General features: G+C 38.1%; 2 protein-coding genes across 2 annotated transcripts; both read right to left on the bottom strand.

Moving 5' to 3' along the window:
* Window positions 1-2137: 2137 nt before the first annotated feature.
* On the bottom strand, window positions 2138-13726 carry barx2 (BARX homeobox 2). The gene is made up of 4 exons (XM_008425955.2): window positions 13125-13726; window positions 7091-7406; window positions 4354-4438; window positions 2138-3627 (listed from the first exon to the last, which is right to left on the bottom strand). The coding sequence occupies exons 1-4, from the start codon at window positions 13417-13419 to the stop codon at window positions 3379-3381; spliced, it is 945 nt and encodes a 314-aa protein (XP_008424177.1). The 5' UTR covers window positions 13420-13726; the 3' UTR covers window positions 2138-3378.
* Window positions 13727-15940: 2214 nt separating this feature from the next.
* Window positions 15941-22033, bottom strand: rbm7 (RNA binding motif protein 7). The gene is made up of 5 exons (XM_008403480.2): window positions 21833-22033; window positions 21418-21580; window positions 20135-20207; window positions 17029-17122; window positions 15941-16934 (listed from the first exon to the last, which is right to left on the bottom strand). The coding sequence occupies exons 1-5, from the start codon at window positions 21923-21925 to the stop codon at window positions 16569-16571; spliced, it is 789 nt and encodes a 262-aa protein (XP_008401702.1). The 5' UTR covers window positions 21926-22033; the 3' UTR covers window positions 15941-16568.
* Window positions 22034-26019: the final 3986 nt, after the last annotated feature.

Genomic DNA, 26019 nt, shown 5'->3' with positions numbered 1-26019 from the left:
ATTTGTGGTGGATCCCATCCGTTGTGACTCACAGAAAAAAATGACAATTACAGCACAGGAATGAGTCAGTTTCCTAAAGAAAACATAATCTTCCTCCATTGCAAATAAAGAGCTGCAGAACACAATGGAGATGATTGTTGTAGAGGACATCCGCCTTTAACGACTTGAGTCCTGTTTTTCATGCACTCTGCATTTAGAGATAACATCTGCTGTCATTTCACAAAACAGCTGAAACACTGAGTGATGACCTCTCCCCTGCCTCGCTAATTACCTGAGCGTATGCTAAGCTGACAAGTAAAGGCACCCAGTCAATGTCTCTTTTGTTGATGGAGAGGGACTGGCATAGGTTGAGACCACTAAACTTGAGTGACCTACAACTGAACTTGGGCTGGTGAGAAACGAACAAGTTGTCCAATTAGGCCGTCGGCATCTTACTACAGGCCTGTTTCTGGAAAGGTTATCTAGCCGCACAACAATTAGCCCAGAGGAGCATCAAACATGCAGAGACTTGCAAAACGTAGCTCTATCTAGACTTGTCTCCATGCCTGCTGGATTACATGTCGACTTTCAAAATGATATTTATTAAGAACAACTTACCAACTTATAAATGAATCACAGCATTGCTAACAGACATGTGTCTATTCTTCAGGAATCTTTTCTAAAACACCAACATGATGCAGTTGCTCTCTTACAAACAAGTTTTAACATTTTATACTTGTATGTCATGGCAGTGCGGTGTTCCTCAAGTTCTGTATTCTCCATTCTCTGCAGTGGTGTGCCTTCATGTGCTACCTTTTCAAAGTTGTGTAGAACATAGAGTTCCTTTGCATGCACAATCTGGACCAACAGGCCCGTACAGAAAATTAATAATTACCTGCTATCGTTCGTACACTTTATTTGTTCTCTTCTGTTCTTTTTTTTTTTCTTCTCCTGCATATACAGTTACATATCATATGTTCACCAGGATATCATCACTCTCTTAGTGAAGGTTATAGTGAAAAATACATGTCTATGAGGGGATTATGGTCGTTCATCTGAGTTGAAATTATTGGTCAAGGGAGGAGCTAGTGACTTCTTTGGACAGACATGGAGATTCCTTTCCTAGATGCGTTGGATTATTTATTGAAGTGCACTGTGTTTTTAATTTTTGATGAAGCACTTTATCCTTATTGGTTTTAAGAAGAAAACATATGTAGTTGCAAATAAATGGCACCATTTGTTTTTTTTTTCAGAGCAGAAAAATGTGAATCTCGGTCATCGTACTCGTCACTTCTTAAAACTGCTTGGAAGCAATGTTTCATGGGCTGTTATATTAGCTACAATATACTCATCCAGTAATATAGACTCTCACTATCTTTCATACCCACGGCTGATGAATATATATGAAGCCTGAGATGTTAAAGTTCCTGGAGAGTGGTGGAGTTGGTTGTTTACAGACTGAGAACATAAAATATCTGAAATACTTCAGCGAAGTGTGGGGGCTTCTGCCGGCGAGTACGTACGAAACATCCTCAGAATGTTTGCTCAAGGCGTCAGAGCAGAATATGCATTACTCAATGTTAACCCACACTGTTTGCTTTAGAAATCATCCGTGTCCGGTATCAGGACTAAAAATACACCTGAGCCTCTTCATCACATGCCCAAGAAAACCATGAAGCCCCTGGGTGTGCTATGTTGCAAATTGTGCATGTTAAATAAAAAAAAAAATAAACATCACACCATGAAGTACTTAATAGCCTGTTTTTCTGAAATATGATCTCTTGGATATGATTTACAACATTTCTTTGCTATTGATCATAGATCTTCAAAAGCTCCATTTGTTACTAACCTGTCTAGAAGAACTTGTCAGAGCTACTGCATCTGTCGGATTTATATTCGCTCTGTGTGACAGCACATTTAGAAAGTCATTTCAAAGGGACCTATAAGTGCATTCATGACCAAACTGTTTTCATTGACACACCAAAAACAAACAGGCAGAGCCAGTTTCTAAGTGATAAAAAGTTAATATGCAGCCGAGCAGCTCTTAAAAGAGTGAGGCAACTCAAAGATGTATTTCCTTGTACGTATAACTAAAACAATAAATAAAAAAGAAAGTTTAAAACGGCAGTTAACTGGAGCATAATAACAACAAGTCAAATTTAAACGACAGCTGTTTTATTCAGTGCATTTAAATACATAAACACACACTTGCATATACCAAAAATAATTTTATGGAGACCTAAAAAAAATCAACAACACATCTTACCAGACAAGCATAATTTACATCTGAAAATACTGCACTTTTCATATGAACAAAGACAAATAAAAAATAAACTCCTGTATTCCAAATAGTGACTCCTGTATTCGACAAGAGAGAGATTGATGGACACAGAGAAGTCACTAAGGGGCAACTGAAGACAGCGTTATGTTAATGCAGGTCTAACATACCGATTGGGGTACTCATGCAAAGCCTGCAGGCTGAAAATGTCTCTGAGATTTTAAATGTTCAACATTTGCTGTGTATTTATGGCTCAGGCTGTGATTTATACCCTCAATGAATCATGACAGCTTAAGAGTCTTAGTGCCCTCGTAACTGAAAATCATCCTGACTCCCTTAGAAAAAGTACAGTTCAGGGGCTGACGGAAACATTTATACATAATAAGTATATTAATCCAATTCAAAACAGCAGATAAAAATATGGTTTACATACATACATAAATTGGATTTTGTTTTAGCTTTAAAATAAAAATATAAAAGAAAACTTTACTGGCAGTTAATAAACATATTTGAGGCTCAAAGCTGTACAGTATAACTTAAACCTGCAGACTGAGGTTTCATTTGCTTTACCTGTAAAAATCTGTCTCCAGGTTTTGGCACTTGATTGAAAAAATATACTGTCTTTGACGGTTATATTGCCAAACAAATAAAAGCTTTCCTCTGAAACCAACAAGGCACATATTAACAGTTTTTGGCAGTTGGTTATTAGTACAAAGACACATAGACTTAGTATTGTAAGGCAGTGTTGGATATCTGACAGCTTTGTGAGCTGAGAGGTGTGTGCAAGCTAGTTGAGCATTTGATATAGTCATCATGTTGCGATAAAAGCTTGACTGACCTGTTTTGGGTTTGACAAAATTACCCTCCTTTATAATATGGACCGAAACGACTGTAAGATTATCAGTCCAATCAGTAGGTATTAGTGTTATGTTGTTCTATAATACTTTTTCCAGTACACTAAAACATACATGGGTGCATTGGTACTGACTGGACACCATCAAAGTGCATCCAGTCATCCTGCTAAAGCAAACGACTCTATACACCAAACAAGCTTTGTACACTGATCCTGAGGCACTATTTGTTTTCAGGTTGGCATTAGTCTTTGGTTGGTTTGTTCTCGCTTAGCTGGCTAAGTGAGTTTCTGACATTGGGAGTGGCTGCTGCTCCTGCTCCGATCCCTCGATTGCTCCGCTCGGACTGTGAGTTTCTGAACTGAGATCCTGAGGTTCATCGGATGCCCTCCTCATCTGTTCCTCTTCCTCCATCTTCAGTCTTCGCTCTTCAGCCTCTATTTCCTCCGTGGTAGGAATGGAGTTCTTCTTTGGTCTTCCCTTGGGCTTGGTCGGGGCCTCGTGACCTCCTTTGAGCACCTAGAAAAACACACAGACAGCATTAGTGGAGAGCTCCGGTAATAGATGGCAGCAGGAGTCAAAGGCAATGCTTGCTATTATAGTAATTAAGAGAAGACATATTGCTGCTTGCTTGGCCTTGTGCACTCATTCATCTTTAACGATTTCAGGTCTTTTTTTGTTCCCTGTGTTGTTGACCCTTCTACAAAAGTGTTTGCTCTTACCACAATCATCATCAGTCAAGGCTTAGCCTTTCCACACCTTCTCTTCCTGCCATATGGCTACCTATGACATGCTGTTCGCATTATTAAAATGACCATAGTTATACTAAAAATAGATGCAATGCCTAACAGCAAATGATGCACTTTATTAATATCTATATTTATATCTAATTGGATTGCATGTCACATTACTAAAAATTTGAGCTGTGTTTTTTATATCAATAGCGCTCCAACATTGTTTCCAGCACATCTGATTTCATAAGATCAATAAATATCAAAATAAAATAAAACCAGACAGTGACCCAATGCCAAAGGAAACACATCCTGTCCTTATGCAGTAGCTGAGAAAACGTATCCATCATCCTGATGCACAATCAAAATGACTTTCAGGGCCAGCATCATTAGGAGTATCATCTCATTATATCCCAGTTGAAAATAAATATTTGTTGAGTCACAATTATTTTAGCAGTCTACGAGGAAAAAATTCTAAATGTTCATTGATTGTGCTAGGATATGCAAGTCTTACCATTTTCTTCCATTTCATACGTCTGTTCTGGTACCAGGTTTTCACTTGAAGCTGTGTGAGACCCAAGGACTGAGCCAGGTCCAATCTGAAAAAAACAATTAAAACAAAATTAAATGCACATCAGGCTGATATTTATTGTACTTTTTGGACTTCTTAGGCAGAAACAAAAAGCTAAAAAATTATGAGAAACTGTGCAAAAAAATGTAGATTTCAGAAAAAACAGCTTAAAATCATAATGGTATGGTTAAATATTTCAGAATATATAGAAGTTGCATTTTTTTCTAACCCAAAGAAATATTGCTGGGTCTTTTCCTTATCCCAAATTTAACTTCCTGTTTTGTTGGATCACTCCTTATAGACTATACAGAGCTCACACTAACACTTGTTTTTTTTTAAGTCTTGAGTCTAAAAATCTTTAGTTATCCAACCCAGTACACACCACAAACAAAATACATATCCTAATGCTTGTACTGAGAGTAGAATTCCATTCAAACGTATGATTAGGGCTGTTCAGAATGCATCCACCACATGTGGTGATGCATGACAAATTGTAATGTGTAACGCAAAACCTCAGGAAGGGACAGATATATGTAGTTAACAAGGAGACCCTGTGTTACAGGAGAAGAAAGGTTATCAATTTTTAAGTGGGATTTCCTCTTTCCTGTTCCTCAAAAAGACATTTAAGAGTCAGATGAAAGGTTTTAGAATATCCTCAGTAGGTTGGGAAGTCACCCAACTTTTACTTGTTGGTGAAAGTGGAAACCGAGTCATGAAAAAAAGAAGCTGGCGTAATTAAAAAAACAGCACCAAAGGAAGAAAAAAAAATGTTTTAAATTCATTAAACTATTTGTATTAAACCAAACATAAAGAATGTCTATCAAACATGGTTTTCAAAAATAAACCAATGAACAGCATGTCAATAACTGGAGGTAAAGTACGAGCAATAGGAGATGAAGGAAAATATTTCTTCACAGTTAGTTATTGAAGGACTGAAGCCATGCACTCAGAAACGATGTTAGTTACTCTTTTCAGGCAACTTCTGTTTTGTTCCATTTGCACAATTTTCACAAAGTGATTTTGCAAAATACGTTAATGAAAATATTGACAATTGGGATGATGACAGGGTTGATGAGCAAAACCCTAATTAACATAATCTAACGATTCATAAAATCATTAAGGGTGCGATGACAGGTAATTAAGTCTTTTTATGAATATTTTTGATTTTGGTTACACTTGCCCTCACACATAGCTTGAGCTTACGACCGCAGAGGCTCCATGCCAAGAAAACAGAGGAAAAAAGCGAATGTATCTTTAGATCACAACAAACCCAAGCATGGAGCATGCCACACCTTTGATGTGGGGTTTTAAAAGGGGATTTTTCTCTGCTGATGTTTTTTCTCCATCTGGGTATTTAATTAACTCCCAACACTGTGTTAAAGTCGGATATTTTGACAGAACACTAAAGTTTGGCATGGCCATTCATACGGATGGGTGGTTTGATCACTGAGCTGTGCTCTGCCTCGGGGCTTCTGCTTTAAGATGAGGTGTGGCGTCCCTCCAGCAGCTACAGGCAAGTCAAAGTGTGATATGTTCAATAATACATTGCAGGAGGGGAGAGAATGTGTGTGGAAAAACAGATAGCACGCTTGCCATTTCCAAAATATGCAAATCTGTTTTTGGAAAGGATGTGGTCCGCCACATCACTGAAAATAACTTGCGACCTCTCCCTGAACAGAGCTACGTTGCTGTTAACATTCTATTTTCATATTAATGCACATGACCATTTAGTGTCACCTCAGCTTTTTGCATTTTTATTTGCTTTTATGAACCACTGATTAGAACCATGTATGTGAAATAAATAAAATTGTTGGATCCGGGGCGCACTAAAATGGCTTGAAATTCTTTCTGTGCAGGTGCAGGAAAGCGTTTTTACAACATTTATGGCTTAATCCCATTCGTGATTAAAATGGAAAAGTAGCCTGCAGGCTAAATATAAATGTGAAGTGCATAATGTTACTGGAAAATATGCTCTAACCTCATGTCAGTCTTCTGTTCCACAGCATGGAACAGAAGACACACATATTAGCATATAGATTACTTCACCTCTCTGTCCAAAACTAAATACCCTTAATGTACACCTGCACAAGTTAAATGATTGGCAGTAAATCTGTGTAAAACATCACTGTTTGCTTGTGTTGGCCGCTGTCCCTCCTTTTTGCGAACAAGGAAGTGGAGCTTTCTTGCTGTTAAGGTGCTCAGGGTTAAAACGTTAACTCTTGTCCCAACTAGAATACTGAGGTAATGCTCTGGCTCCGGTGGATTCATATTAAATGAGACAACCCCCACAGGACAAATCACAAATTATGTTGTTAAGTTAACTACAGCTTGATAAGTGCATTTACGGCTTTGTGAATGTCCTTGAGCGAGCGTGCCTGTTGAGAACTTTTGAAAACGCTCTCTCGATCAAATAAAGTACACCGGTTGTCAAAATGTTTGCACAGAGTGATATTTATATTGCTTTTGTATCAAGCACATTAGGCTCGTTTAATACCTGTAGATCACTTTCAAATTGCCTTTTTATTTGAGCCCCTTTTTTCCCATCTTTGGGCAAATAATCTTTTTGGTAGCTACGAGGTGTATTCATAATAAATCATTTCTAGGCTGTTAGCTAATTATAAAAAAAATGGCACTGTACATCAACACTAATCTGACGATTTATGTGATAAACTTTACCAACCTATCGGGTGTGGACAAGTATTTCTGCTTCTGGAACTTCTTCTCGAGCCCCATCAACTGCAGCTCAGTGAAGATGGTGCGGCTGCGGCGGGGCTTCTTCAGGCGGGGCGTGCTGCTCTCTGTCTCCGATTCGCTGCTGATGCTGAGGGGCGTCTGGCTGGGTGAGGGTTCAGACCCTCGCGGGAGCTGCGGGGACATGAGGGGCAGGTGCGAGGATACCGCGCCCGGGGAGGACGGCTGCGGCAGGTGGGGCTGCACATTGGGCGGCTGCCGCGTGATCACCGAGAGCAGCGGGTAGGAACGCAGTGACGACGAACCTGGAGCGGCACAGACATTGAGGGAGTTCCAAAACACATGGGGAAAACGTGAATTTCAAGTTCAGCAATTACATGAAACATCCTTGTGGATAACAGGAACTTTTTAGCTGCCCCCCGCCCCCAGTCACCTTTTGATAGTGCCAATATTGACTGGCTGTAATTTCTCAGACAGCTTCATTGTGTCACTGCAAAAAGTACTTTGGAATTGACCTCTTGTAAGCAGAGGGCCACGATCCCATGACGCAGGCTCTGTTTTACACTCACTCCCTGAACCTTTGAACCGAAAGGATGATTTTTCACAGGTTGTTAAAAATGAAATAGTTTCCTAGACACAAAATGAACACATTTACAGAATAGATATGTTTGTTGCAAGATCTAAAATAGAATTTTAAATAAAAGCTTTCATCTATTTTCATATTTCCCTGCTTTGCATTATCTCCAGCTCTGTACAAAGTTCCATACGATTAACCTATAGGTCTATAAATGAGACCAGATGAACTGCAGACGCCAGAATCAATAAAAAGTAACATTCGTCTGGAGCCACGGCAGAAGGGATGGAGACCAGAAGGTTGCAGGGTAAAATTCGCATTAGCCTTTTCATGTGTTTTTTGGCATAAAGTCACATAGGACAAACTAGGAAATTTAAGAAAAATATAAAGTACTACATAAAGCATAAAAGTTGGATGTTTGATCCCTCTTGACACTCACAGTGTCCGCTGAAGACCTGGACTTTGTGTTCTATTGTTCACTTTTCTCACTTGCAGTGCTTCTGAAGAGTTTTCCCTCTCTCAAGTCAGAGAAAGAAAAATCTTTTAAGAAAAACAAAATAAAAAAGCACCACATAAGCAGTGATCCATGAGCGCAGAGGTGCGCCGCCATCATTTGTTTAAGAAATTCAGAGAAAATTCTACTTGAGGTACTTGTCAGTAACGAGAAAGAAAATGACTGCATGCAGGTAGCCACAGTTACCCTGCTTACAGAGAAACACACACACACACACACATCAGACACTGCCTTAGGCTCATCATGACATCATGGTAAAGCGCTGAGGTCACCACTAACCCTTCAATGTTAGATTGCTGGTTTGCAACAAGCCTGAACAAGAAGCCGCCTTTTCACGCCTTGTCTGTTCTTGCATGATGTTTCTGCCTTCCCATTTATGTTGTCACTCTTTCTCTCTCCATAAGTCAAATCCATGTTTATGTTACTAATAAATCATCTGACTAAAACGTTTGCACTCATTTGTAAGGGAGAAAATTTTAACACTGACATTTAGCGAACTGTAATTCATAGAATGGAAGGCTCCACGTTGACTCATGTTAGAGGAGGAAGAAGAGCTGCGCTTCGTGTTTTTTTTTTTTTTTTTTTGTCCTTGCAGTTTAGAAGAAATCTCCTGTCAGTAAAGAGCTTGAGGATGACTCTGGACTACCCCACCCCATCACAAGAACACTGAGAGCACAGGGAGAAATGTCAGTCCTCGTGGTGACTTTCCACTGACGGCAAGGCCAGCTCAGTGACATGCTGCTGACAAGCGTTGGTGTCCTGTCAATAGTCTACAAATAAACTGTTTGAGGAGCTGCAGGAACGCAACTCAGCCCCCTGCAAAGGCACATGGATCCTTCTGATAATCACAGTTGGAATGCAAGAACTGGAACAAGCGCTTATAGTAACCATTACAGAAGGCTGCTAATTATAGCTCAGGAAGAGCAGCTAGTTAAGCACTACTATGAAAGCCAGGTGCTTCTTCATTAAAAAAAATTGCTTGTAATGTTGTTATTCAGAAGATCTAGTAGTTAGCAATGATGTGAAAATGATAGGTTGCTCACCTAAAAATGATCCTTTCTTCAACACACTGTGCACACAGGTCCAACGGAAATCAGCCTGTAGCATAAACCACTTTCAGATCTGATTAATTGCTCGTTTCTTTTTAGGCAGGGAAAGATCTGGTGGCAACAATAAATGGTCTAATGGCAGGGAGCTGACAGCCTGTCAAACATTATCCTCAACTGAAGATGGAAGAGTGTGTCTTTGTGTGTGTGAGCGCATACTCGCCTACATGTTGACATGGGCGTTATCGGCCTCCTCGAGTCAACTTTATCCCTAATGGGTGGGTTTATTGTCTGTGGCGGATTAAGCCTTAAGATGGGATGAAACCTCTTTTTTGCTCTCTTGGGCTCCGTGTAAGCTCCGTCCAAGCCAGCTATGCGCTGTGCTCTGTGCACTCCTGCTCTTTATGTATATTTGTCATTATGCTGTCAGGTGAGATTACACGCAGTTGATCTTAAGCTCTCTCACCTCTGCCAGAAAACACCACTAAGCACTCTCTGCCCTGGCTCCTGATGATAGATGGGCCTCCAAATGAAATATCATAACCTGCCAATAGATTGTTTGCTGTTAAGGCTCCAGGTCAGGCCTTAATGTCTCTGATTCATAGGCAGCTACAGGGGAAGTGGAGAACTTTGGGGCTTAGGGTCCTGGGGTCTCCAAGACAACTTGGAACCATGCAGCAGGTTGACAAATGTACGCATACAAGGAGCAACGTAGATAGTTTGAAAATTACATCAACAGAGGTCTAACTTGAATGAGCAAATACAATTGTCATCAAAAGAGCCAGATAATTTTTTTTTTTCTCTTACAAAAATACAATGATTTAAAGAATAGTGCAAAAACAAATCAAAGCTACTGTCACCAGTTGGCAAAAATAGAAGTAAAAAGCTGGGATCCACACACAAAAAAAAAAACACGAGTTCATTGACTTTAGTAAATATGATCCTAGATTTAGGCATAGATTCTGAAGCATTTTCATCCCGCCTCACTGACCTGTTTTCTTAGGAATGCAACTTTGATTAGATATGATGAACATCAGTCAGGGGGAACATTCCAGCTCCTGTCAGTAAAGAGCTTTTTAATCTTATCTTTGATCCAAAAATTTACTCAGACCGTCCCCAAGCCATTATGAATGCTAATGTGGATCCAAATGGTAATGGGAATAATAATAAGCTTTAACGATTTTGGTACCAATTTGTTTACATTCCTTCAAGAAGTTCTGTATTTGATTGATATCATGCTGTATTCTGCTGGTATCTCTTCACATCCTGTGTAATGCGCAGTAAGCACTCTGCGAAGGGCATCAACAAACCAGACGACTTCATCCTCTTTCTACAATGCACATCGCTCTTTATGTGGTAATTCATAACTTACTTTGAATCATCTTTCATATGCAGTCAAAGTTTGTGTTGCAGAGTGATCTGCAAATATATGCGGTGTTCTCAACATACGGATCAGAGTTTTTTTGCAGCAGTGTAAATTACAAATAAAACCTTCTGATGAATAATTAAGAATGAAACAAATAGAGAAATTCACAATTGGCCATACTGCGATCACATTAGCCCTTTTTAGCAATACTTATTTTTGTTAACTAATGTCATCTGTGGTGTTTGAGTTGAATTTAAGCGGGAGTATGTTTTCAGTTAAATAATTAAAAACAAAGACAAAAACTAATTTAAAAACTGCTAGGTTGTTTCATTTAGGACAAACTGCACGTGACATGATTTGCACTGATTTAGAAAGCAAGTGTGGCCCCTGTGATTTAAGATAATTTAAGCATTTCTGCTGCTGTGTCAATAGTTTGAAAACAAATAAAAATAAATAACTTTTCTTGAATTCACTTTAAACTTATGCAGAAAAAATTGAGAGAAAAATAAAGAGTTTCTTGCCTGACTATTATAGTCCTGTGCCAGTCAGTCCAATGAGCTTTTATGTTATGAAGTGACTAATGCAATCAGGCAAAATACATTGCTTTTAAATAGTCGGTTTATTTCAAAGTGGGTTTGGCATGGAGTATACAAAAGTGGGGTTAGAGGCAATTTAGCTTTGAGTAGATCACAGTCAGAATTTATGAATAGAACATAATAGAAGAACAAAAATAGCCTTCATTGTCCCACAGGGGGGAGGGGGGAATTCAGGTGTAACAGCAGCAACTCGAGAGAAGCCTGTGGGTGACTTGATAAGCAAATTATTTTTGCTTACAAAGTAGGCCTGTGTGTGTTAAGAGACAAGGACGATGGAAGGAAGACACTGTACCTCACAGAGGATCGCTAGCTTGATAGGTGAGAAACACATTATGGACGATGCAAAACTTCTCTTGTTATCAACTTCTGTGGACAACATAACTGGCATGACTGTCTTTCAGCGGCCTCCGCTGGCAGCAGGATGAAATAACATCTTCTTTTTTTTTTTTTTTTCTAATGAAGAAGTCAACTTTTCCTGTCATGCAGAGGCCATTCACCTCTCTTTGGTCCCGAAGGGTGCTAAAAAGGTTACGAGCTTCTATATCGAGCATTAGGAGCCATTGATGCTGGGGACTATACTGTGTCTCACACGCCCCTGCAGCTACAAATAAGCGGTGCGCAGAGTGTTCTGATATGTGGCGGCGGGTTACTTTATACATCTGAAAAGAGGGGGTGCCGAAGCCCAGTCAGTCACTGTGCCCTCAAGCATTACCAAGCTATATCAGAGGGATGAGGGAATTACTGCTCCCTATTTATATTCAGCCACAGCGCTGTCATCATCAGATTGCTGGGGCTATTATTTCAGACTTTAGGACAATTATGTTAATGAATAGTAGAAAAAAAAGGCTGCGTTTATTTGCATTTTCTAAACAATATTCAATAATATTCTATCTATCTATCTATCTATCTATCTATCTATCTATCTATCTATCTATCTATCTATCTATCTATCTATCTATCTATCTATCTGAATTTAATTTTTAAAGGATACATTATCAGACTGAAAACAACAACAACAACATTTTATGTGATTTCATTCAAGTGTCAGTGCACTGCAGGTGTTTCTCACACTGACTTGCACGTTTCCTGCGAACATCTTTGCATCGAGTCACGTACGCAGCATATCAGCGTCCAACAGCAGACCATCCATCTATGCGTAAAATGTCCAAAAACTCATTACGGAAGGCCTTTGAGCTTGACACAACAGTCACACTAATCAAAGCAAACACAATCCGGTTGTTCAAAGGTTACAGAGTTGGAGTTTAGTTTTTTTTTTTCTCTTGACCTGCGCTCTCTGTTTCTGTCTCATTGCCTCCTTAGATGACTTTTTTTCTTTCAGCTGCGCCGCTTATCAGTTTGGCCATCTATCATTTGCGCTCAACAAAAGCCCTCAAGCATCACTGACGCTGTCTGACTCTACCGCTTGTGTTTGATTTACAGCGCTTAACGCTTTGTGGAGATAAGCGAGGAGTGAGGAGATCTCTGGGGAAGAGTTTAAGAAAAACAATAAATTATCCGTGAAAATTGTTAGTTCTGCAATAAAACAATTATGCAAGCGCATAATTGTGAAATAATGAATTTAGTAAATGATGCATATAATCGGTTAATTGAAATTAAAATCGAATTTGTAGATACAGCCGTACGCGCACAAAGAATAGTGAAAAAATAATAATCATGATCAAATCAAAACACCTTAATTAATTTTGTTAGGCCAGCGGTACAATCACCAACATCCACTTTATTGCATTTTGATCCAATTTCATCTGTCTCATTCAGAGAAAATTGAACGAGACAATCCACGCGAGGCACAAACTGTATAACATTAGTTTGCAATAAATTGCAACTATAAAAATGTAAGATGTGAAATTTCATGCTTTAAGAAAACATTATTTGCAGTCGAGCAATTACTGGACGTAAGTCGATTTACCTGAACATGAATGAAGAGGCTTTGGTCGAACGATGAGAGAAGGACACATGGAGTACAGAGAAAGTTTCTCAAAGTAATCACAAGTTTCTCTAGAGAGGATCTCGTCGATCATGAAAGTCTTGTAGCGCCTCCTGGCCGCCTTCAGCTGCCCGGGGGAGGAGAGCCTCAGCTCGGCTTGACAGTGCATGGTGTGTCCCCTGTGCGCTCTCTTCGCTGGTACACAACTTAATCTGTCTAAGTACGTTTGAGCCTGCAGGTTTAAACGTCGGGAAGAAATGCGAGTACCGAAGTTCATGCGTTTAGAGAAGTCATTATCTTATGTCTGAAAATGCGGCTTTTGCTCTTCTTCCCCGAATGTGTGGCGGCGAAGATCCGCAGCCTTCAACTTGAGCTGCGCAGGGCGCCTCGGTGGTAATGCGCTGCGCTCACACCCTCTGCTATATAAACCATCCGTGTACTCATCTCAATGCTCCTATTCTCTCTCTCTTTCTCTCTCTCCCTCTCTCTTACACATACATATACAAAGACACATCCCAAACGCTTCCACCTCCCTCTCTACACATACACTGATTAAACAATATCGAGTGCATTATAGCTTAAGCACAAATAATATTTCCCATAAGTCGATGTTTTTGACAGCGTGATCGAAAATAAAATATTCAAAGGTGAAGGAAATATAAGGTATTTTCAATAAACGTGAGTTTCCAGAAGCCTGCTACTTCCAATAAAAGCGTTGTTTGTCTTGTTCCAAGTCTGAATATATAACACAAATAATAATTAGTCTATTTTTTAAAATTATGGAATATTTTTAAATCAGGCCAGTTTTCAAGTATCCACATGTGATAAAATATTGATACTCTTTTTCTTGATTCTTTAATTTCATTCATTCATTCTTTCTTTCGTTCGTTCCCCGTTATTATGCACTTATTAAAAAACATTCGTTGAAAAACAATGTCAGCCAATAATGAAGTTAAAATAAGAATTATATTATTATTACTGTTCGCGTTATTTTTATAATTGCCACTTGATTCACTACCACTTTAAACCTACTTCCCAATGATCTCACCACGGAAATTGCCGGCAGGTGTAATTTATTATCAATCAGTAACTGCGCGCGCATCTGAACGAACCCGAATTTATCTTCCTTAAACCTTAAAAATATTTCCCTTTTCAATTTTCCTTTCTTTCTTTTAAAGTAGGCTATACTAAATAGTTTTTTTTCTCGCCGAAGTCAAATATCTATCACACTTCTAATAACAACAACGAAAACTATAACAATAGCAGATATTATAATAATAAAATAATATTAATAATAATAATAATCATAATCATCATCGTCGTCATCATTTTATGACTAAGCCTAAAAATGTGTCTAGACTTGAAAGTGGCCGTCCGAAAGGAGAAACATATCTCACTCAAATTACCGGTAAAGATGCTCGGATTTGTCTTGAGAGGACAAAATATTACTTGATCCAAACGACTTAATACATAATTAATAGCACGAGTCCTTAAGATAAAGTGAAATTTAAAAAATGCAAATTTAAATGCATGCTCGCAAAAAAAAAAAAAAATAATAATAATAAAAAAAATATATATATATATATATATATATATATATATATATATATATATATATATATATAAATATGGCAGTTTTTTTTGTTTCTTTTTTCCTCATGAGTATTTTTGGTCAGTAATTAAACCTCAATTATCTGTGACAATGCATTAACCCCTTCTTGGTACAGGAAGCACTGTTTGCAGGAATCCTGTCACTTGTTATCTGCGTCGCGGGGCTCCTGCAAGCCAGTGAGCGGATAGCTTTCCGGGGGTGTTTAGAAGTGGGATCATTTCAGGAGCCACGCTTCTATTCAGGTCCGAACAGCAGCGGCTGCCGAGTGGCCCCCTAATCTTATTCAGCCTTTCCAGGGCTGGAGACGCCATGTAGATCAACCAATTAGAAGAGTTATGCCACAGCCAGAAGCGTAATGTGGATCTTCCTGGTAGGCCTACCGACACCGGTGAGAGGATCCTCTCTATTGGAGCGATTTGGGAGTATCAGGATGCAATCGGATACTACAGCAGATTAGAAGGAAGGTAGAGAGCTTGGTTCAAAGGGTGAAAAATACTACACACCCTTTTGGAGTGTTGAAAGCGTATTATTATTATTATTTTTTTAAAGAAGGTTTTAATATCGAGACGGTAAAATGAAAACTGTCGGGCAGCCATGGCTCAGATTTGATTATCAGTTAGTTTTAAGCAAGAGGTCTGAGGCAAAAGGCAGATTGCAACATGAAGCCCCGTGTTTCCAAGTGTTGCTAAATTTGGGATGGGAGTGAAGCCAAACATTTTTCCCCATCCGCAAACGCCCAAAACCTGTGCCATTTTTTTTTTTTAAAAGCGTGTTGAGAAAAGTGGATGGGACACTGCTTCTCAAGAAATAAACCTGGCACCAACTCCGTGTTGTCAAGTTGAAAGAATGGGAGTCTGATTCTCGTTAAGACTTGAAAGCATCATAAATAGAAAGGTCAAACGTCGGAGCTGATCATGTAGCTCGGTTATATTTAACATCTTAATTGATTCAATAAATGGATGTGTGTGGCGCCACCTGTAGATTACTTCAGAACCCGCTGTACAAGCATATTAGTTACACTTGGTCCATTTATAGGTGCAGATAAGGCCATGTGTGCCTGCATTACAGCGTGTAAGCGTCAACATACAATATCCTCTTTATACACCATGAGCTGTAAATAGCCTTTATGAACAACAACAAAGACTCAAAGGCATGTGTTGAAGCCAGATGAATAACAATACAGCAGTCAAGTGAAAAGAGCTTTATAGAGAAAATGTTCACTTTAAAACACGTTTTACAGATTGGAGTTTAAAAAATAAAACCCACATAAAAGTAAAATAAAGCCCCTTTTGCTTGGAAAGAGCAAAGTTGATCTAAAAATTAAAAAAAGTTGGTGCCCTGTGTTTGTTTCAATGTTGCTGGTGGATTTCATAGCTAAAGTTGATGTTCTTTTCAGCAGAAGTACCTGAAAATTTGTTTACATTGTTAGGAGCACCATTTAAGCACAATTGCATAACACAAATCTGGAAAGTATCATACGTTTTTGAAGTCGTCTTTTTTTTATCTTTTCGTCATTCGAGATTCACTGCCAGTCATGTTGTAACTGCGTCGGAAACATTGCATCCACTTTCGTAATATTCAGAACAGTTGAGAACAAAACTGTCACATCAAAGAAAAATGTTCAAATTTAAAAAGACCTTTAAAAAGAGGCCTTATAGGCATGAGTTAATAAATCCTCAAATTGGTGAGATCATTTACAAACGACCTGAGTATATACACAATGATTTTTAACCTAATTCAGATTTTCTTAAAAGAAATGTCCTCAAAAAATGTAAAGAACTGATTTTTGTTTTTTTTCCCCACAAAGATGTAACTCAGTAACGTCGCCACCTGTGAGCGTACTCTTTGAGGGCACGATTGCCAGCCCGTTCATCACGACCGTTTCCACCTCGGCTGTCGTGGTGACGGTTGCCACCACTCCTGTCATTCTGGTGGTGGTAGTTCTCCCGGCTGTGGCTGTGCTGCTGATGACGACCGGAGCCGTGCTCATCCCAGTGGCGCTGGTTTCTCCCGCCGCTGTTCATCTGGGTTCGATCATGCCTGTAGTGATCGCCGTCCTGCTGCCTCAACTCCTCTCTGCCAGAATTTCCAACAGCGGGCGACTGCCCCTGGAAAGATTTGGGAAAAGCGCCGGTAAGCTGCTCGAGCTGCTGCATATGGAGCTGCCACATGTTGTTCCTCTGTGGATGTAGAAAAAGACAGGTAGCGAGGCGTGAGTTTGTTTTTTGTTGTTGTTGTCGAGTTTTTACTTTATAGGCTGAGAAATAGTGTTACCATGACGTGCTTCGGGAGATTGTCAGGCGATGAAAATGACCTCTGCATTTGGTGTGGAGGTGTGTATGGAGGAGAACTAAAGTGGATTGGTATCCTGAAAGGGAATAAAAAAATAATAAGTTGAAAAATGTTACATTTATTAAAAAGTTTGTACCAAAACCCTTGTTTCTCATATTTTCATTTACATCAATGCCACTCTTGAACAGAAAAAATGTCAGGAGTGCACAAACACAAGATTTACATGAAAGATATTTAGGACAAAGTTTAGCTTCTTTATACAGAAAAGAACCAACATTTGCTCTTAAGAGCAAGACGTTGGTGAGTGTTTCTGCATTTGTCTGGGTGAAGTTCAGTTTGGTCCTCACTTATATCTTCAATAGGTTATTCCTTTAAACTAATCAATACAAAGGATGAAAGCTTGACAATTTACACAACATGCCACAATCCACATGCCACAGAATCAGTCTGTACACTGCTTCTGTTTTCATCGCACTTTTGTAGCACACAAAAAACTTATTTGCTGCAAGTTCTGTGCTAGAGGTAGTGGTTTTGAATGAAACTGAAAATGAAATAATTAAAATATTACCATTTATGAATCACAGAACATGGGCCTAACTTTTAAGAAATTGTTTTTTTTCTCAAACTCATAAGGTCCAAAGACCATGATGTTTCTAATAATTTGGTTAACGGGGGAAAGAAACACATTGACAAGTGGGCAGAGAAAAAGAAAAAAAAATGAAAAGAAATCAAGGGAAAACTTCCTAATGAATCAATGCTTGACGTATAATGTCTGTTGATATTTACTGAGAAAAATTAAAAATATCTGCACGTATTTTCCCCATTGAAAGTAAATGGTTTAAATAGCAGTAAAAGAACAAAATTATTATTTTAGCCTATTAAGTTTTTTTTATTTTTATCATAAATGCTTCCAAAATTATTGCTGAAAAACAGAATAAGTTGGAACAAATTAACCTGTAACTGGACTAAACGGAGTAACTAAAGCTAGTTAGTTACTTAAACTAACTGTACTCTTTCAAAAAAAAAAAAAAAAAAAAAAAAAATACACACACTGCCAAGTACAGGGTACTGGTTGCATTGGTATGCATTTTTGCAATTGGAAGCACAGCCACTAAATTTAGGTGCATTTTTGCAGTACAACATTTTTTTAAAAGGTTTTATTGGCTCTAGTGGCCTTTATTTGACAGTTAATTGACAGGAAAGTGCGTAATGAGAGAAAGGGAAGACATGCGGCAAAGGTTGCCAGGCCAGGAATCGAACCTGCAATGGCCGTGTCGAGGACTAAGGCCTCCATACGTGGGTTGTGCATAACCCCACAGCCACCACAGCACCCCCCATCAGTACAACATATTTAAAAACAGGTCATTTTCATGACTTGCCATTCAAATTGACAGCAAAGTTAATAATATGGATAACAGTGAATCTGAACGTCTGGTTTTACCTGAATTTTATCACATAAAACTGCAAATAAAATGGCAGCGTTAAGTATTGATATTAATCATCTGTTGCAGACCAAACTGTGATTCCTTCCCCAGTAATAAACAGATAAGAGTGCCTATTTTTGACTGTAAGCACATAAATGAGCCATAAAAAAAACAAGCAAAAAAAATTCTAGTTAGTCTTTATCAAAGGTACAAACAACATAGGTAATAGATGCAAGCGGCTGAACACAAAGAGGAAGGAAGAAACTGCTCAATATGCGTACTTCTCTGTGTACTCATGTACTTATGACACATCAGCAGCGCTGGCTCAGTTACTGTTCCATTCTTAAGAGCGCAAAACGGCAAGTATGATCAACGGGCCTGGATATGTTCGTTCTTTGACTATTCTATCAAGTCTCTGGACTTAATCCCAAAAAATATCACACACTGCACAGCATAACCACCAGAAATAAAAGGCAAAAGTGTGTGCAGGAAGTTGCTGTTTTTAATCCACCACAAATTTCTTGCAAAACATTTTGGATGTTTTTCAGTAGATCTCAAAACTCAAAGCCACTATGCAGTCCATTCATAAAAAAAAGAAAAAAAAAGAAAAAAAAAAGGAGATTAAAAGCAGAGTTTCTACAGGTTTCACCAACTCAAACTGATGATTTGATGTTCATGTGAAGAGGAAACTTGTATTTATAATTGTACAATTTGTTTTATGCAAACGACTGCAGTAGAGTTTAGATTGACAGCCTGAGCAATAACCAAATATTCGGGCTGAAACTTGTCAAAACAGTTTCCTTGATGTTAGGGTAGGTCTTCTGTGGTGTGTTTTTAATAAGCCTACAATGCATACAGCACAGTGAAAACTAAACAAAACAAGAATGCATGTTGTCCTTATTGTTGTGTTAATCTATTCATTAAAGTCTAAATAGATGAGTAGGTAGTTTATCCTGATGAAGAAAGAAAGAATGTAAGGTGCAGAAGTTAATTAGACTGAAACAAGCACAGTGCACTGGCCCTGCCCTGCTCCGCTCCCATCAATCACTCAGCCCAGAAGATTTGCTATTGACTCACCCTGTGGTTACAACATGTGACAAAATGGAACTGGAAGACGTCAAACAAAAGCTAAAAATGAAAGAAGTTACACGACTAAACCAACAGAATGCAGAGTCAGAGGCCTGGAAGTATTTTAAACTGGTTGTTGATCTCTACAAGACATGCACTGGCTTCACTGAGTGCACCAGATGTGTTGCTTTTCTCTCCTATGTCGGGTTTACTTTGGGCTCGAACCTCTATTTGAGGTTAATTAGTAGGGTTGGATCAAGCTCGGATACAATATCTATGGCCCTGGGCCGGGTCAGATTCTTTAGGCCCAGTCTAAGCTTTACTCTGCAGGAGGAGACACCACAGTGCCCAGTGATCCTCTTTAAAAATCAGGAGTACTTGCTGATGATTTAACAACCAATGTATTAATTCCCTGTGTTTGTTAGGTGATAATCACATGTGCTTATTTTAATTTCAATTTTAATAGAAATAATTTGTAACCATTTGTGCAAAAATACTTGACATTTCTTTACCTGATGTCCTGTGTCGTCTTAATACTCTCATAAAAAAATAAGAGGGGTGGGGGCATAATATACGGGGCAATTATGTATTCTTACCTTTGGCCATGAGGATTTGGGGTATTTGCAGGACTAGAATTCTGGGAATTTCCTGGACTGCTATGACTGCTACCTATGAAAAAAGTGGTTTTAAAAAATTAAAATGTTACATTCTAGGTTTAGATTTGAAATGTATCCTAAAATGTTTTGTGCTGCTTTATACTTAATTAACAGGGGGGGAAAAAATCTGCTTTTTTGAAGCACATTTAGAAACTGTCTTTTCTCCTTACATAAATATAGCAAAAATTATTTTATACTTTTATTGCCACTGAATAATTCCAAAGTCATAAAAGTATATGTTGCTTTTACTAACAAAACAATATTTTTTGTACAACCTTATGTTTATATTTGTTTATTGTTAATATATGCTTGCCAGTACCAACAAAATATATTTTTCTAAACTTTGGTTATTAGTTTGAGAAAAAAAGTTTTATTTACAGAGCATTACTTCTTACTATGCAATGAAAATCTGCATAAAAGTCACGATAGCAGCACTATCATTCAGTAGTAGCATTAATGCATTAATGGTGAACATCGTTTCAAGCGTTCCTAGCTAAATTACATTCCATACATGTTAAGAGGCATAAAAGCCTCCTCAGGAGAGAAGCTTTCTAGGCCAAAATAGTAGTTAATCTGTGTTATGGAGTATATGCACACTAAAAATGTCAGATTAATCATATGATTCAATGCACTCATGTTGACAAGCCTAAAATGTATCTATATATGACAAAATATTAGAACTTCTGCTAGTTTCTATTCATTTCAGGGACCTTTGTGGATTTTTCATTCATTAATAAATGGGTACCAGCAGTTTTGTCCATGAGTGTATGATATATTAATTAAAAATGTTACATTGCATTTTGTATCATTATTTCTACAATAATTGAAATTGACGTTTCTTCTCCAATTTAGCAAATAGAAATAATTTTCATAATTCTAACTGATCTAAAACAAGACAAGCTTATTTCAGACAGTGAGAAAGAAAGCATTCTTACTATGTGAATGTACACAAATGTACTCTTTTTTTTTGATATGACATGTTCTGGTAATTTTGTAACATTCCGTGTATCCTCACATATCTGCATAATATTGAAATGTTACCATTTGCAATTTTTATTAACCAACTTAAAATGTAAAATAATTTACTAAGTAAGTTGTCTAAACTTCATCTGTTGATGCTGTCATTTAATGCAAATACCGATAGATTAATTATAATTTGTTGTCGCATTATTTACAATGACCGAGATGTTAAACGAAGCTCATAAAAACAACCGATTTCTCACCCGTTCTGAACTGGACTTGGATCGTTTTCCCATACAGCGATATCCCGTTTAGAAGTTGCATGGCATAAGGCACGGACACCTCGTGTTTATAAACTGCAAAGCCAAAGGTTTTCTGTTTCCCATCCGAATCTTTAGGGATTTTAGTTCGGATGAGAGGTCCAGCCTGCAAACACAACCACTTTCTGTCACAAACCGGGCTGCAAAAACGTATAAATTACACGCTAACAGAATAGCTTTAGCTTACAAAATAAAAATGTTCAAAAAGAAGAAAACTTAAAGAAAGCTTAATATAATATCATGTTCGTAAATTATAACTCTGGCCTGTCTGTCCTCAAACATTTTCTCGGGATTAGCATTAGCCTGCCGTTACAAACAAACAGGACATCTGCTAGCTTGTGGCTAACAACAGCAGCACCTGTAAAAACAGCTCGAACAGGAGTTCCTCCGTAACTCTGGTGTCTAAGTTTCTTATGAAGAGAGTGCGATCCGCTTCGTCTTCTATACCCATCGTATTTGAGGTGCTAGTGAAACTTTTCAGTAAAACAAACAAACACAGACACTAGCACGAAAAACACCGTAGCATTCAAAAGTAACCACCTCTGTTTTCTTCTTCCTGAGCCGTCTTCATTACGGAAGCGTTACTGCCACCAACTGGTAAGGAGTGTGGACAACATGACAAATAAAATAAAATAAAATATTATTATTTCATTTAGGTATTATTCATATTTTAAGCATTACTTTTTATTTGTTCAGTTTAGAGTTTCAAGAGTTACTTGTTAAAACTGATTTTAGATGCACTCTTACATGTACAGTTTAAAATAAACATGTTTCCACCATATCTTTCCACTGTTGGTGTGAGAAGTGGCCACTTCGAAAGCAAAATCAGCCTTCCACTTAATAAATGGGGGTATTCTGAATTGTTTTCATTTTTCAGTGGGGAACCCGACTTCAGAGGGCATTCCAGTTAATTTTTTTGACTGGGAAGTTGGAATTTCCCAGTTCTGAGTACAACAGGAAAGCAGCATAATCCTTCCCTGTACTACCCCTTGAGCCTAAAGCAAACCGACATGCATACCACTGCTTAGTGCACTGGAGTGTGTAATGTAAAACTTGTGTGTCAACACACAATGTTTTAAAGGGACAGTATTATGTATATTTTCCAGGGACACAGTGTCGGTTTATTGCAAAATTAATGTTGCTTTCAGTTGTCATTAAAAAAACTGTTTATATCAAACACGACTTAAAAGAAATTTGACTTCACAATTTAGCACCCTGAAACTGGACCTCTATCAATTAAAGAAGCTCCTGCTCTGTCCGATTCTCTGCCTTTAGCATGTCATCACAGCAACCTTTCTCCAATAATCCTTTCACAATATTTTTTTTTTACCAGCATTTCACCAAGAAGCTGCTTGTGTGATGAGCTCAGCATAGTAGCAGTTTCACAAAATGTGTTTGCTGCTGCTGCTTGTCTGAAGGAGCTGAGCGGGGGATTCCCAGAAGTTAGACCATGAAATTTAGAGGTTGTCTTGGGCTGTCTGAGTGAAATCAAGGAGCCCGGGTGGCTTAAACGTGGGAGACAAAAAGGAGGAAATGGGCTTTAGAAGTAGATATATGCTGTGACAACTGAGTCTCACTTAATAATAATAATAATAATAATAATAATAATAATAATAATAATAATAATAATAATAATAATAATAATAATAATAATAATAATAATAATAAATGTAATTTGTACCGCACTTTTCATTAGAAAAAATCTCAAAGTGCTACACAATGCAACTAAAAGTCAAGTGTTTATTCTCTTTATAGTGGTGATTCTCTCTTTTTCAGCCATCACCTGTAAAAAGAATATAAATATCACATGTACCTAAAGCTTTCATATTAAAGAAGTTTTTATGTTTAAGTAAGCATTACTTAACCCTTCTGACATGGTTGTCCAACTTTTTTTAATGGCTTTGCCTTGGTGTTTTTCACTGAAGAACTTCAGCGTTTCGTCATCTGTCCATTCATTCATCCATGTGAACTGTGACTAACTGTATTGTCTTGACAGCTTTTGAGTTTTGAATTAAGATGTCAGACTTAGCATTAGATACCTAATTTCATGTGTTTAGTGAAATTAGGAACTACTCAGTGTGTACTGTACATTTAACCCACCTGGGCTGTAAACGAAAAGTTTACTGTGTAAGGTAGATTGCCATTTGGTTTATGAAAAAAAAATTATTTAGAATTAGAAAGTATTGTTTATCACTGTAGACACGTATAATGAGAGAAAAGGGTGAATTAAAGGAGCTTTTAACACTACAGGGTGATTTAAATGACTCCAAAGAGGTTTGCAGCATTAATTTGCCCTATTCACGCTGTGTATCCCTCTTCTCTAATTGAAAAGGACATTTTCATTTCCAGAAATGTTACAAGACTGACAAAGGTTATAGTCGTTAAAAAAGATGAATCCGGATTCCCACTGCTGTTCATGAGACCTTGATTGCTAATTGTTTTGTGTTGTTTTAACAATTTTTAATGTACTCTCTTTACATGTAGAATGTATTTTTAACCCTGTTTTAGCCGCTTTCCTATGCTTAAATCTAGCTGCCACATTATTATTATTTTTTTCTTACTTTTTAGTGTACCCTGATTGGGTCAGTTCCTTAAATTGTCCGGAACCAAGTGCCTCTAATGTCCGTGATGTGTCTGACTGTGGAGGTCGAGCGAGCAATTTTAGAGGCTTTGCTCTCGTTGTTATCAGATGGATTCTCGTGTCCGTCCTCCATGTTAATTAGATCAATTTGTCTGGTAATGAATTTCTCCTTCATGCCTGAGAAACATCTTCACAGATTCTGCCATGGTTAGGTGGCATTGGGGTAGCAGTGCGCGGGGTAATATTAGATGTAAATTAGGCCGCAGTGTCTCATTTCCATATTTTCTGGTTTAATTTAATATGAAACATCAAAGTGAGGGGAATGCAACAGACATACACACTAAGAATCTACACCTTATGCTTATGAACATATATTTTACATGCAAGGCAGAGTTTTGATTGCATTTTTCATATGGCAGTAAGCTCCTCAGTGTAAATGGTGGGCTTAGTTGTTAACACATGCTCTTCTGCATGTAAATCTCCAATGCAACACGATGCTTATAGTTTAATATTATCAAAGGGAAGCAGTAAAACTCAACCATAAAATTCACACCTGTGTAGTACAGCAATGAAAACCCTTCCATCTATTTTTAGTTCCTATATGGTTATTACTGCAAACACTTCCCTTACGTCATTATTCCCCTCGATTTGCAACTACAAGGAAGGTTTAGTGGGAAAGAGTAAAATGGAGGACGAAGCAGGCAGCGACATTAAGCATGCAAATATGTAATTGTTCTCTTATGCCGTGAGAGCAGGGCGCAGTTCAAAGGATTACCAGTAGGTGGTAGCATTGATCCGCTGACAATGGTAACACAGTTCAGGCAACATGAGGCTTTTTCTGAGATTTTTTTTTCTGAGATCCATCCATCCATCCATCCATCCATCCATCCATCCATCCATCCATCCATCCATCCATCCATCCATCCATCCATCCATCCATCCATCCATCCATCCATCCATCCATCCATCCATCCATCCGCTTATGAATAGAAACTGAAATGCTTATGAATTTTCTCCCTCTGCGTATCACCCACTGCCATGTCTTAGATGTTGTAAACAAACAGTTTTAGAAATAGCATCACTCACATTATTTAAATAACTCTATGTATCCAGGATAGACTTGAATTTTTCTAGCAACATCTAATGAAAAGAAGCAGGACTAAGAAGACAGTTTTACACCACACAGCTATTGTGCCTCAGTGGAATTATCTGCAAGATTTAATTCCTTATTCTCATTGCTACTTTTTATGTGGAATAGAAGCGGCGATATATCAGCACCTAAGCTGTGGCTGATCAATGAGTCACATTATGTATGTCATTAAAATTATTTTAAATCACATTATTTTATACAGCAGATACATCCAGCCTTTGAAGCTCAATGTGCTGTAGAAAAGCAGGGAATTTCCTAGCGCTGTCTTGTGAGCCGAAGCACTGACAAGCACTCTTACGCCTTTGAATCTTTTTGAATCTATTGACTATTGTATATGAACAAAAACATTGTTCTAATTTACATTTAACATACCTGCTGCACTTAAATTTGGAACCACCATATAAAAGTTAGAAAATATTTTTCTGACACGTAGATTTAGTGACACAGAAATAAGAGTGCCAGCTTGAGTTTGCAAGATTAGACTGTTGAACTTGCCATGGGGAAAACAGTGAAGAAACCTCCAAATTAGGCCAAACCAGTTTCCTATTGGCTGGTATAATGTGGGTGAGATTTTATGGTCACTTAGCCACACAAGACAAGAATAGTCAGGCTCAGCACACACACTTGTACATATACTTTCTCATAGCATATACACACTTCCAATTATGACCTCCAGCCTACGGGTGTTTGGTCGAACTGCAAAGCCAACCGACTGGTGGCTCTTCGTTAACCCCAGTCTTTCCTTCAGGCTCCATCATATACATACACACCCCACTGCCTTTTCCTCCTTTTCATTAATATTCATAATTCATGT

This window comes from Poecilia reticulata, chromosome 13 (genome assembly GCF_904066995.2).
Source record: "Poecilia reticulata chromosome 13, P_reticulata-male-v2, whole genome shotgun sequence".
NCBI lineage: Eukaryota > Metazoa > Chordata > Actinopteri > Cyprinodontiformes > Poeciliidae > Poecilia > Poecilia reticulata.
Note: the sequence above shows the minus strand (reverse complement) of the source record. Positions and strands in the feature narration are given on the sequence as shown.

Excerpts from the sequence above, each read along its gene's own strand:
- barx2 (XM_008425955.2), bottom strand. The coding sequence starts at position 13,419 with ATGAACTTCGGTACTCGCATTTCTTCCCGACGTTTAAACCTGCAGGCT. Across the intron at positions 4,439-7,090 it reads TACTTGTCCACACCCGATAG|ATTGGACCTGGCTCAGTCCT; the intron begins GTTGGTAAAGTT and ends TGTTTTTTTCAG. Across the intron at positions 3,628-4,353 it reads GTATGAAATGGAAGAAAATG|GTGCTCAAAGGAGGTCACGA; the intron begins GTAAGACTTGCA and ends GTGTTTTTCTAG.
- rbm7 (XM_008403480.2), bottom strand. The coding sequence starts at position 21,925 with ATGGGTATAGAAGACGAAGCGGATCGCACTCTCTTCATAAGAAACTTA. Across the intron at positions 21,581-21,832 it reads TGTTCGAGCTGTTTTTACAG|GCTGGACCTCTCATCCGAAC; the intron begins GTGCTGCTGTTG and ends TTGTGTTTGCAG. Across the intron at positions 17,123-20,134 it reads CCAAATCCTCATGGCCAAAG|GATACCAATCCACTTTAGTT; the intron begins GTAAGAATACAT and ends ATTCCCTTTCAG.